The sequence below is a fragment of the Trachurus japonicus genome, chromosome 2 (assembly GCF_045865225.1).
Source record: "Trachurus japonicus isolate A0001 chromosome 2, Traja_1.0".
NCBI classification, from domain to species: domain Eukaryota; kingdom Metazoa; phylum Chordata; class Actinopteri; order Carangiformes; family Carangidae; genus Trachurus; species Trachurus japonicus.
The window spans coordinates 11,888,928-11,902,898 of record NC_140908.1 but is presented as its reverse complement, the minus strand read 5'-3'; the positions used below and the strand labels follow the sequence as shown (position 1 = coordinate 11,902,898).

At 39.9% G+C, this 13,971-nt stretch overlaps 1 protein-coding gene across 1 annotated transcript; it reads left to right on the top strand.

Annotated features, from left to right (window-relative positions):
- Positions 1-614: 614 nt before the first annotated feature.
- Positions 615-11,713, top strand: slc15a1b (solute carrier family 15 member 1b). Its single transcript, XM_085801070.1, has 21 exons — positions 615-738; positions 1,913-2,054; positions 2,265-2,384; positions 2,493-2,592; positions 3,635-3,725; positions 3,824-3,907; positions 5,051-5,133; positions 5,260-5,343; positions 6,303-6,392; positions 6,485-6,529; positions 6,630-6,662; positions 6,767-6,855; positions 6,961-7,042; positions 7,135-7,254; positions 7,356-7,499; positions 7,597-7,643; positions 8,786-8,893; positions 8,983-9,094; positions 9,825-9,962; positions 10,658-10,765; positions 11,164-11,713. The coding sequence occupies exons 1-21, from the start codon at positions 732-734 to the stop codon at positions 11,410-11,412; spliced, it is 2,076 nt and encodes a 691-aa protein (XP_085657196.1). The 5' UTR covers positions 615-731; the 3' UTR covers positions 11,413-11,713.
- Positions 11,714-13,971: the final 2,258 nt, after the last annotated feature.

The window sequence follows — 13,971 nt, the reverse complement described above, 5'->3', positions numbered from 1 at the left end:
CTACACACCGAGTTCTCAGAGTCGTAAAGTAACTGTCACACACACACACACACACACACACACACACTTGGGAGAATGTGCTGGCAGGGTTGGAATAATGGTTATTTGCATGATGGGAGGTGCCGGACGAGATACGGTGAGTCCACAGCATCAGTGGGCGTGGGAGGAGGGTTCGATGGGAGGTTAGAAAAGCAGCCGTCCGGGCCTCGGGCTCGGTCTTCAAGTGTTGGATCTGAACAGACCGGGGTCACTTGTTTCTCTGCCTCTTGTTTTTTTTTTGTGAAGGATTCAGTCAGAGCGGGACACACAGCAGCAGCCATGGCAGGTGAGGACGGGGACCGTGGGACTGGAACTCTTCACATCCGGGGATTTATTTTCTTTCTAAGTCTTGGATGAATATTCTTTGTCAGTGTTTGTATCATGTTTAACTGAAAACAACCTGTTTCTGCAGACTTCGGCGAGACGAGGAGGCCAAAAAGTGTAAGTCCAACATTTATTGTACAGTTGCAGATAGAAAGATATGAACTCAACTTTTGGTAAAAAAAAAATTTAAACTAATATTTCTAATTATGTAGTCGACATGCTGCACATAAATCTCCTCTAAATTACCATTAGTGATGGAATAACCTCACGTTTTCCCATGATTCCTCCAGGCAAACGTCTGTGGCTACCCAATTAGCATCTTTTTCATTGTGGTGAATGAGTTCTGCGAGCGCTTCTCCTACTATGGCATGAGAGGTGAGTTAGATCATGTGCTTTACTTAAGTGTTTCCATTGATTTTATGTTACTTTATGATCCTCCACCATTTCATTTATCAGCTGCAGCTGCTGTGGTTTTTAATTATGTTTTAAAACATCTGGTGCTTTACTGGAGTTAAAGTCCCCAGTGACAAATGTACAAGTATTCCATAACATGTAAATGTCATGCATTCAAAATGTCAAAAGTAAGACAGCCCTTTACTTAGAGAGTTTATTCATGTGTGCTGCAGACCAGGGCCGTTGCTAGGAATTCTGGGCCCCCTTAAAGAATACTAAAGTGGGCCCCTCCCCCTAACTTTTCCAGTTTTTCTTTCTTAGACTACGTATGTATTATCATTTATTATTTAGCCTACTTTGTTTTGATGCTAATGCAGCATTACACTGCAAAAACTCAAGTATCTTACCAAGAATATTTGTCTTATTTCTGGTCAAAATGTAATTTCTAGTCAAAACAAATCTCATTATACTTAAAATAAGACACATCATATTAAAAGTAGCTTGTTTTTTGACACTTTTTACTCCTTTCAAGCAGATTTTCACTTGGAATAAGTAGAAAAAATCTGATAATGGAACAAGTTTTTCTTCCTTATTACAAGCACAAAAACTTGCTTTCACTGGCAGATTTTTCTACTTATTTCAAGTGAAAATTTGTTTGAAACAAGTGAAAATGATCTAAAAACAAGTTAATTTTTAGGTTATGAGTCTTATTTTAAGTGGAAAGAGATTAGTTTTGACTAGAAATGAGACATTTGGACAAGAAATAAGACAAATTATTGGAAAGATGTTGAGTTTTTACAGTGTACTATGAGTATTAGTCAGGGTCTAAGCAGAATAATTCAGTCATACAAAGATTAGACTACTGGGGTTTTTTATGGGCCCCACTGGGCGCTGGGCCCCTAGAGTTATCATCACCTTTCTCCCCTATACAACGGCCCTGTGCAGACGCAGTTCTACTGTTAGTGCACTGTAAAAAAAAAAATGTTGTAAAATCACTGGTGCATTACATGACTTTTTTTTAATGTAAAATATGAATCTATTAAGTAAAAAAAAGGAACAAGCAAGAAAAATTGTGACTTACTTCCTATATAAAATTTAGTGTACGTATGTGTGTGTAAATGCCCCTTGGCTTAAATAACAACCTGTCTGCCTGCAGCCGTGCTGGTGCTGTACTTTAAGTACTTCCTGAAGTGGGACGACGACTTCGCCACCACCATCTACCACACCTTCGTGGCCCTGTGCTACCTGACGCCCATCCTGGGAGCCATAGTGGCTGATTCATGGCTCGGCAAGTTCAAGTGAGTGTTGCACCCTGCAGATATTACACCTAAAACCACCTGTAAAGGGATTTTTTTTTATTGTGTTGTAATAAATATCTGCTGTGCTTGTACTTTAAAACCAGTGTAGAGGTTAAACAGGGTCATCCTTGGATGTTATCTTATCCCCATCTGAACCTGGTGTACTACGCCTCTTTAACTCTTCCTCCTCCTCCTCTTCCTCCTCCACAGAACGATTGTTTACCTGTCCATTGTTTACACCCTGGGTCAAATCATCATGGCAATAAGCGCCATCCATGACATCACAGACACAGACAGGGACGGTAACCCCGACAACATGACCTTCCACATGTGAGTTGAATGACGTGACACGACAACAAGTGCGACGTGTGAGCGGCCGCAGACGGATGACACTGACTGTGTGTGTGTGTGTGTGTGTGTGTGTGTGTGTCTGTCCAGAGCTCTGTCCATGGTGGGTTTGATCCTGATCGCCCTGGGAACAGGAGGCATCAAACCCTGCGTGGCTGCCTTTGGTGGAGACCAGTTTCAAGACCATCAGGTCGGCCGTCACTCAAGCACACACACTGACACACACATAAAGAATGACACCCACCTGGGATAAACTTAATGTTAAGGTCTGATAGATTACATATCATATCATAATAACAGCCTTCGGAAAGGAACTATTTTAATGAAATAACATAATTCAGCACAACAAAAGCATCATTTAGTCAGACACTATTTAATATTTTACTTCCTATCAATATCTCAGTTATACATGACAATACTGTCTGTTTGTGTATGTGTATATAAAAGCACAAAAACAATTCAAGTTTATATTAATAAGCTGATAATAAATTAACAGTAGTTTCAGTTAAAATAATATGGAAGCACGTTTAAATCATAATGAAAAACATGTTCTTGCTCTTTAACAAATCTTAATATAATATAAAATGACATAATAAGTGACAATTATTCAATTAGTCTATTTTGTATTGCAGAGATAGACTGGTGTAATTATGGGGAAATTAATTCAATTAAAGTCATAATTACATTCATCAATGCAACATGCTTCTGCAACATGAAAAAAATTAATTCTTGTAAAATACGTTACCAAGATTTTTAAGGCTAAGAAGATTGATGTAATTCTTCATTTTAGTTACAAAAAATACATTTATTATCTATAATAAATACATTGATTGATTAATTGAATTGATTAATGAATCAAAACCTGAATTTCTTGCACTGTTAAAGATAATTTTGTCACCAAGTTTAAAGCATGTATGGGAGGTGTTGCACGTACACAGGACACAGGTATTAAATGTGCTTCTTTATTGCTCACACGTGTGCAGGCAGCAGGTACAAACACCTCACTCAGATATCAATTACATGTGCTCAGCACTTCTTGTATCTCTGCTTCATTACTGTTAGTTGCTTATTAACTAATATCTGCAGGTCCATGTGTCTCAGTGAGTTTATTGCAGCTTTCAAGGCCGCTGGCACATTATCTATCACTGTTGTGGTGAAATAAGGTGTTATGTAAGAGTGTGGAGAAAAAAAAAAAGCATCATGATGTGTGGCCTCTCCCTCCCCCCTGACAGGAGAAGCAGAGGAGCACCTTCTTCTCCATCTTCTACTTGTCCATCAACGCCGGCAGTCTGCTGTCCACCGTCATCACCCCCATCCTCAGAGGTAGGAGGAGGAGGAGAGCAAAAGAGGAAATATGGGACTTATCAAAAATAAAACCAGTCAATAAATCAAATATCTTGGGTGTGTGTGTGTGTTTTCAGCCCAGGAGTGTGGCATCCACTCCCAGCAGAAGTGCTACCCTCTGGCCTTTGGAGTCCCTGCTGCTCTCATGGTGGTGGCTCTGAGTAAGAACCTGCTTTTTATACCTTTATATCTCTATTGACTGTCATTTGGAGATCAGTGCTACTTTGTAATAGACACTTAATTAAAGGTCCCCTCCTCCTTCAGACAATAAAAAAGCATAGTAAAGAAAACAAAACAAGGAACCTATTCATTACAATTTATCCTTAAAAAAAACCTTTATTGAACTAAAAAATATGGTTTATATGAAGGGAACCATAAATATTAGTGGTGGGAAATGGATTCACATACGAATCCAGAGTGTTATAGATTCAGAAATCCTAAAAAAAATCAATTTTTAAAAGCGATTTACCTGCTCTACCGTAACAAAGACGGTTAAGAAACAAGATGCCCCACAACGAGTCAGTTTCCTTAATGGGATTTGTGAATGTGAGCACAGATTTGGTGGATTCCTTCACCCCACAGTCACCGGGGTAAATATCGGACTAATTTTTCACAAGCCACATCTCTTCTGAACATTTTGACACGAAAAATGGCAAATATCAGACGGACACATCAGGAGAAAATCAACTATGAGATTTGGCACAAATCTCCGAAGCAACATCAACGAATCTTTGCTAACGCACGCGCTAACTAATTTTCGTAATGCTAAATATGACTGTTAGCTGTGTAAATATTGAATCTTATCATAAGAAAATATAAATATCTCACTTTTCCTCTACTAGCAACTTTTATAAATCCACACACAGGTGACCACGCCCACAGGAAGTGTACCATTTAATATCATTGACCGACTTGTAATGAGCCATCTGGTCATAGTGGAGGATCTTTGCCCGTTATATGTTGTTGAAGAAATTAACCCAGTCCCACCCTCCGTGAAGACAAGTGTGTGGGCCGACTTCTTCAATATCATGACCCGACCCTAAGCCATTTTGAACATTTATATGCTAAATAAATGTGCATATAGCCAAATTATTTTAGCCTTTTTTACAGCAATAGAGCGTGCACCACATAGTACGACCTAAACATTTGGAATTGTGAGATTTCTTCAATCGTTCATCCCTAATAAGTATTTAGTGAATATAAGATTACATAGTTGCTTATAATTTCCTTTGGCAAATAGTGAAATGTTCGTATCCACAGATTACCTGTGACGTGTGTGTGTGTTTGTGTTTGTGTGTCTGCAGTTGTGTTCATTGTTGGAAGTGGGATGTATGTGAAGACCGCCCCTCAGGGCAACATCATGGTCAAAGTCTGCAAATGCATCGGGGTGAGTGGTCTCTAAAAGATTCACATGTTCAGCATGGATTTGAACTTTTATTTATTACAGCTCAGATGATAAATATGTATCTCAAAATTCTCATGGATACTGTATGTCCTTCTCTGCTTCCTGTAGTTCGCCATCAAGAACCGCTATAAGAAGAGCAGCAAAACCAACCAAAGGGAGCACTGGATGGACTGGGCAGAGGATAAGTATGACGTAAGTTGTACATTTGTTGTTTTTTCTTAGATTTGTTATTGTATTTTATATTTGTATAATATATATATATATATATGAATGAATGAATGAATTTATATTTATTTACGTGTCGTGCACCAATTAAGGCGCCCAGCCTATAAGGGCTTACCAGACACATTATTATTATTATTACATTTAGACACCAAACAAAATAATCGGAGCACAGACAAAACCAAACCAAAACAGAAACCACATGGAATTCACATAAATAATTCACTTTTTCTTTTTGACCAGGCACTTTTTATGAAAGTAGCTATAGTAAAGATTTCTTTCCTGAAGAACCATTCCAACTTTACCTCATCATCAACCCAAAACAACTCCGGTTTCACATTTTGCATTTTCTGAAACAAAAACTGCCTGTTCTGGCTTCGTCATATAACGGACAATGAAACACAAAATGCAGTTCATCCTCAATTACATTTAGATTACATAATGTGCATAGTCTTTCATCCTCAGGTACTGAGTTAAACCTACCAACTTCTACTGCCAGAGGGAGAATCCAGCCCTCAACTGGGCACATAAAGATCTCTTGGATCTATCCAATGGCAAAGTCACATAGGGTTCTGAACAATATACATTTTTCAATTGGCAATAGGTTCTGAGCTTTGGTTTAAGCCAGATATCATTAGCCCATTTTTCTTTATACTCAAGAAATGACTTATGTTTCACAAAATTAACATTACAACGCAAACCATTAGTGAAAATATGTTGTTGATCAGCCTCGCTAAAATATATACCAAGGATAGTTATGTGTTTTATCCCGTTTAAAGACTTTTTTGGCTATTCTATCCTCTGGCATAGAAGACAAGCGATTCCAAAGCCTGAGCATTTCCCCTTTCTGTTTAATCAAACATATATATATATATATATTCACTGATCACTGGTCACTTATCCTGATCACTGTCTCTGTTCTGGTCCAGAAACTGCTGATAGCCCAGGTGAAGATGGTGCTGAAGGTGCTGTTCCTCTACATCCCACTGCCCATGTTCTGGGCTCTGTTTGACCAGCAGGTCAGCTCCCTCATACACTTACTATACCTACACTACAGTAGAAACACTAAAGCCTTTAAAGTCAGACCTAATAACATGCATCTCCTCCACAGGGCTCTAGATGGACCCTCCAGGCCACCACCATGGACGGCAACTTTGTGAGTATTTTGTTTTTAGCTCTTTTTTTCTTCTCAGGAACCTGTTTTCTTCTTTGAGGAACCTGTTTTAAAACCCACCGTCACTTCTCTTCCTCTGCAGGGAATCCTCATCATCCAGCCTGACCAGATGCAGGTGAGACTCTTGTTTTGTTGTTGTTCTCTCATTACTTACTCTTATTTCTTATTCTACTGTCTGTGTGAATTGATAAAGAGAGAACTGCACTTCCTTCCCACCAGACTGTCAACCCCATCTTGATCCTGGTTATGGTGCCAGTCATGGACAGCGTGATCTACCCACTCATCTCCAAGTGCAAACTCAACTTCACGTGAGTCTAAATTAATTCTCAAATTTACTATATATATATTATAGTTAAAAAAACAGTGTTTACATCTACATACATTGATATCTGTACTGTGTGTTCTCTCTACAGTCCATTAAAGAGGATGACTGTAGGCATGTTCTTCGCTGCTCTTGCCTTTGTGGCTGCCGGACTGATCCAGCTCCAGATTGATGTAAGAACACACTTTAAAGACTCACTTATTAACACACACACACACGGGACCTCCTGAGACTGTATTCACACATGGCTCCATTTGTTTTCTAGCAAACCCTGCCCACGTTCCCATCAAATACTCAGGGCCAAGTGAAGTTCATCAACATGGTGAATGAAGACCTGCCCATCGCCATCGATGACAACAACCCGTTCACCTTGAAGCCTTACACAGTACGACCTCTTCTCCATACTGAAATATAGTAAAAACTGGAGTTCATATTATATTATGTACATATACTGTATATAAATATGAATGTTTTACTCTCCCATAGGCCAATGAGGATTATCTGACCTTTGATGACTCATTTACACTGACCATCAACTACAGTGACAACGCCGTCAGTTTGAAGGAAGGCTCGCGAAATACCTTCGTCATCGTTAAGGACGAAGGCGCAGTCCAGCCCAGGTTTATCAATGTGAGCCACACCCACCACATACAGCACATGATGTCATGATTTCATTAATTGGGCTGTAATTGTGTTAATTGTGTGTTTCCATTATCCCTGTCTTCAGTTCACAGACATCATAAAAAAACCAGAACAGGGCGCTAATGCTATCAGGTAGGTTTTACATTGTTGTATGGAAGCCCCAAGGGGACTTTTCTGTATTCAAAATAATCTTGTTTTGCTTTTTCAATCATTATATTCTTTTAAAGGGATAGTTCACCCTAGAATGATATTTCGCTCATTATCTACTCACCCTCATGTTGACTAAGGGCTGGAAGAATTTTCAGAGTCCACCGTCCCTTCTCTGAGTTACAGGGGGTCTTGGCGTAGCAGTGCATGTCCATATAACGGTTGCAAAGGGACACCAGAGCTCTTCGTAAAAAAACACACACAAAAAAACATCCAAATACCTCCATGATGCTCGTATGTAATGTCCGTCTTGTGCTGAAGCCCCAAATTGCGTAATTGTCCCGAAAAAAATTAAATAGGTCCACATTCCAAGCATGTTTGTAGCATTAGCTCCTACTGTTGTTGTCCGCTCTTCCGCTGCCAGCGCGCATGCGCAAGGTTCGCACTGAGACCGACTCGAGTCTTCAGTATCAGTGCGAACCTTGCGCATGCGCGCTGGCAGCGGAAGAGCGGACAACAACACTAGGAGCTAATGCTACAAACATGCTTGGAATGTGGACCTATTTAATTTTTTTCGGGACAATTACGCAATTTGGGGCTTCAGCACAAGACGGACATTACATACGAGCATCATGGAGGTATTTGGATGTTTTTTTGTGTGTGTTTTTTTACGAAGAGCTCTGGTGTCCCTTTGCTACCGTGGCATTGAAATGCACTGCTACGCCAAGACCCCCTGTAACTCAGAGAAGGGACGGTGGACTCTGAAACTTCTTCCAGCCCTTAGTCAACATGAGGGTGAGTAGATAATGAGCGAAATATCATTCTAGGGTGAACTATCCCTTTAACATACCTTTGTTTAGCTTGTAGCTTAAATCTGTGTGATATTATCTAAGGATCAGTTGTCGCTAATGTTCCTTGAACCTTTCCAAAAAATCAAAAATGTATTTTTACAACTGGCTGTTTTCTATTTCTAATGCCTCTGTGCCCACAAATATTAGTCTAGGCTAAAATGTAGTAGGAAATGCTGGGAAGAGTAATAAACTGATGTTAGCTAACATTAGCCATGATGGATTAATACATTACTTCAATTTATTAATTATTTTCAAATGCTATATTCTCCTCCTCAGATTTCTGAACGGCTACGGCTCTTCTTTGAATGTAACAGTTGGAGACAAGGACTATGGGCAAATTGTCCGGAACAACATGTCAGAATACATGGATATACCACAGGGACAGTGAGTCCTGTATTTGATTATATACCACACACACCACATGGTTATTCTGGATGATTTGTGTCTGATTGGTGCCGTTCTTGTGATGTCAGACCTGAGTTCATCATCAAGGCTGCTGGAGACTCCTGTGCCTACAGTCTGACACTGGGCTTCGGCAGCTCCTACACCGTCATCATCCCACCCACGTTTGCATTCGGACCAGATGTAAGTCACAAATAGATTTCTTTAAAGGGATAGTAGCATTTTTTTTAAAGTGGGGTTGTATGATCTACAAATAGCCCCTAAGTACTTTAATTGCAGTAGAAAACTCTCTGCACTCCTCCCGTTAGCAACGCCAGCCCATAATAGCCCTGCCCAGAGATTTACAACATACATTGTTGTGAATGGACCCAAAGAAACGGGCTATTTTCACGGCCTAAAAGAGGTTTTACCTGAAAAAAAAATACACAGTTCCATTGTTCGCTATAATATAATTTTTTCCAGCCCCTCAAAGTGCAGGAAAAACACAGTTTTTATTTGGACCTAACCAACTCACGTATCCCTCCGCCCAGGGTTAGCGCCCGACGATCAGCAGTTGGTTAGGTCCAAATAAAAACTGTGTTTTTCCTGCACTTTGAGGGGCTGGAAAAAATTATATTATAGCGAACAATGGAACTGTGTATTTTTTTTTCAGGTAAAACTTCTTTTAGACCGCGAAAATAGGCCATTTCTTTGGGTCTGTTCACAACAATGTGTGTTGTAAATCTCTGGGCAGGGCTATGAGCTGGCGTTGCTAACGGGAGGAGTGCAGAGAGTCTTCTACTGCAATTAAAGTACTTAGGGGCTATTTGTAGATCATACAACCCCACTTTTAAAAAAATGCTACTATCCCTTTAAGTCCGAATTCTGTATGAATGTAACTTTTTTAACTGAGGTGGCACATCTGTCCTGTTAGTGCAAACAGACCCTCCAACCAGTGGAGGATATCAAGCCCAACACCATCCATATGGCCTGGCAGATCCCTCAGTATTTCCTCATGACTATGGGAGAGGTGGTCTTCTCCGTCACGGGCCTGGAGTTCTCCTATTCACAGGTAGACAACCATCCATCCATCCATCCATCCATCCATCCATTTTTTTACTGTTTAAACTGAGATACACAGTAGGTCATGGTGGAAAAAGGTTTAGCAAGATGGTCAGTTCTTCCTCGAGGCCAGAAGAGATGTGTAGTCTCTTATCAGGGTTCTTACGGATCCTTAAAAAGTCTTAAAAGGCATTACATTCATGAATCTAAAAACAAGGCCTTAATTGGCATTAAAATGTCTTAAATCAATTTTTCAAAAGTCTTAAAAGTGTTAACACATGGTAAGTGGTATTTTATGGTTGTAATTAGTCTCACATCTCAAAATAATTGGTAACATACCAACATAGAGAAGTTAGCGGCGGCCGTCAACGCTAAATTTCTCACCGCCACCAGCTCCCGAGTCAGTGTTTTTTTTTTTCACTGACTTTTTATGCATTTATTTTGAAAGGACAGCTGGAAAGAGTCACAATCCAATGTTCATGTAGCAGTCACTTTACCTTAGATCACATAGGAAAGTGGGTAAAATTGTCCCTAACCCTATGTAATTGATGTGGTGTTTTTCTTATTTTTTCTGCATTTGTGTTTATTATGAAGTCGGTCTTAAATTTCATTTCAAGTGGCTTTAAAAAAGTCTTAAATTTAACTTTGCTTAAGCTCTAGGAACCCTGCTTATGTGTTTATGTCTTAACTCCTTTTCCTCTCCAGGCTCCTAGCAACATGAAGTCGGTGCTACAGGCTGGTTGGCTGTTGACTGTCGCCGTAGGAAACATCATCGTGCTCATTATCGCCGAGGCTGCGACACTCGACGAACAGGTGGGTGGGTTATATTTAGCCGTTAGTAGATGTGAATTGTCTTCACCGACCTTGGCCAAGTTCAACATTTAAGGTTGTGTAAGGACAAACGTTTGCATCTTTGTGGAATGCAACTTAAAGGATAGCATGTTTGCGAACAGGTTAGCCATGTTCACTCGCAGATGTGTAAGATTATAAAGTGTTAATATGACATTTAAAAGGGCATGCTAGCGGTTTTAGCTCTACAAAGCTATGCTAACCATCTCCCAGCTCCAGCTACATAATTGATGAACAGATATCAGAGTGGTCGATCGATCTTCTCAGTTAACTAACTATGGGAAAAAGACTTAGCACAGTTAGCTCGAGCCTAGCTCTACATTAACAGTGCAAATGTGTGTGTTTCTTTTTCTTTTCCCCAGTGGGCCGAGTACATCCTCTTCGCCTCCCTGCTGGTGGTGGTGTGCTTCGTTTTCTCCATCATGGCCTATTTCTACACCTACATCGACCCGGCTAAGATAGAAGCCCAGTTTGCCCAGCTGGAGCCCGAAGACAAGAAGAGGAAGAGTTTGGAAATGACCAGGAAGGACTCAGATGATCACAGCAACGAGAAGAGAAGGAGTTCTGACTCCAGCTGTGACGAGGGGAAAGGCAAAGCTTCTAAGCTGTAAAATAAGCCTCCTCCTTCTCCTCCACTTCCTTTTTACCAATGCTGCTTGGAACTGTGTTTGATGCCTGAGAGTATCTGTGCCAGTTGGTATTAATGGTCATTTTTATCAATGCAATCCAGGGCACTGCTGTAGCTACTGGTTAGAATGAATGGATGACCTGAGTGAAATGGTGCAGAAGTAGTAAGAGCACAGAAGTAGGGCTTAGGTGGTTGAGCTCTTGGTGGACAGTGTTAATAGAGGATCTTCACAGGGATAATTCAAACACTATTATCGCCAAATCTTGAGAGAATATTCCTTTTTTTTAACTTATATTATTAAAATCCCTGGCTCTTTACTGGTTAATTAGCTTTTTTGCTGTTGTAAATTTGTTTTTACAATGATTTATTTTGCACTGTGTAGCAACATCTTAATGTAATGTTTGTTTCATAGTCCTCTGTATTGTACTTGAGTACACATACAAAAAAAAAACATTCCATTTGTATTTATTAATAAGCACAGTGTTGTATGTAGTGTAATATATTGTCACTGTTTTATACACATCATGTTCCCATATGTTCCAGGGTAAAATCCGGTAAAACCAGAGGCTGCTTATTGATTATATTCCACATTCAAACTCAGGGTTCGTTTAGGCCTGGTAGAATACCGCCCCGTCATCATGGCTATTCATCAAGGTCTTTAATAAAGATGCTAGCAAGGTGTTTTATTGGCATTGTCAGTAAACATCTGCATCAACAGTGTTTTTTTTAAAACCTATATAATTTCAAATAAATTCCTTTTTCTGAATACAAACATGTCTGGCATCCAATTCATCCATAGGTGAACTAGACAAGCAGGTTTGTGCTTTAACCGTACCAAGAATGTCTCTGACTGTACATCCTGTAGTTGATGGATTGAGACAACAGGACAGAATGAAATATGGAGGTAGCGGTGAATGAAACAACAAGAATTAACTTAAGAGCCTAAAGTCCAATATTATTTAACAAGGTTTTAGAGCTGACATAAAAATGAGAAAAGAACAAAGCTATGCACAGTCTAATTTGCACATAAAATGACTTGTATTCAAAACTAATTAGACTAAATAGTGCAAATGCTCTTGTGGTAAAAAAAAAAATTAAAAAACAAAACAAAAACAAGTCTATACAGGCATTAATTTGTTTTTTCCTGGTATAAATTAAAATAAATACACCTTCAAAGGGTCACTGTGGCTACTGGGCCCGACCACATACATTCTGGTGCCGTGATTGATCCAGATTAATCCAGGTGTGTCTAAACAATGGTCAGACACACCTGGATTAATCAGTTTGTCCTGACAGGAAGTAAAGGATCTTGTTTAAGTTCAGGAAGTAGTGGGGCTCGGCATAAAGCCTATTTGATTTTTTTTTTTTTTTAATATATTCATTCTTCATTTGTAGTAGTTTAGTAGAAGTAGTAGATTCCTTGTAATAAAAGTGATTTTGTTCGGCCTTACCGAGGAGGTTTGAGGTCATACGGTTTTTTAAAAAGTGCTTTATAAATAAAGTTGGTACAATATACGTCACCCACCCAGCGTTACCAGGCAACTGAATCTGGCGCCGAAGAGAAAAAAAAACCCCCAGAGAAGCTAACGGACGCATTAGCATGTAGCTATTAGCTAAAAACAGACGGTTTTCAATGGATAAATTGCCCATTATTATACTATTTATAAATTGTACATATTTTACCGGCACCGTGTGATGTTGAAGACGGAGCTGGAGCCGGAGCAGCCACACAGCAGCAGCGGAAGCTCAGTGCTGCTAACAGCGGCGGCAGGAGCTCCGGCAGCGGCCGCCTGCAGCTCCGACGGCGCAGAGAGAGGACGTGGACCGGGACGAGAGGGACCTCCGTTCACTGTAAGTTCAAAGTGTGTGTTTTTGTTTGTGGGTGGCAAAAACAGTTTTTTTTCTATTGTTTATTGCTGTGGATACCTGATGAATTATATTTTTTGTCACCACTTTCAGGATGGTTTAGGCACCTCCTTGTTTTTACATTTGTTTTCTACTTTAAATTGCATTGCATTGTGACGGTGATGCCTGATGCTTCTGCCATGTGATTTTTCTAGTGGACATGTGCTATTTGGTGATTTGTTTGTATAATGTAGACTGTTTATTCAGTCCCAGTGTGTGTATATAGCTCCTCTATCTTATGTTTTTTCCCCCAATCATCACATGACATGTCAGGTGACCTGTGCATTCATTTAAGCAGGTGTGTTAATTACTGTCTTCATGTCTGATGAAGGGCTGAGATGCCCGAAACGTTACCCTTGGGTGTGTGACAATAAATTGTCACGGGAGCAAAAACTAGTGTGCGGTCTTCTTCTTTCTCTACCTGTATCTCCTTTTGTGGATCTGCACCTAGCCTCACGTTTTTGGGATGTGCGTGTTTTTGTTCTTACTGGCAATTCGTCCAGACAGTCCGGCTTTTAGATGCCCTGTCCGACTGCTTTTCCTCCTTTTGAAAAAAACAACAAAAAGGGTCCGCCCTTTGACACATTGCCTTGTCAGTTTAAGTTAATACAGTGGTCCTGCAGAATTTTGTCAGCAC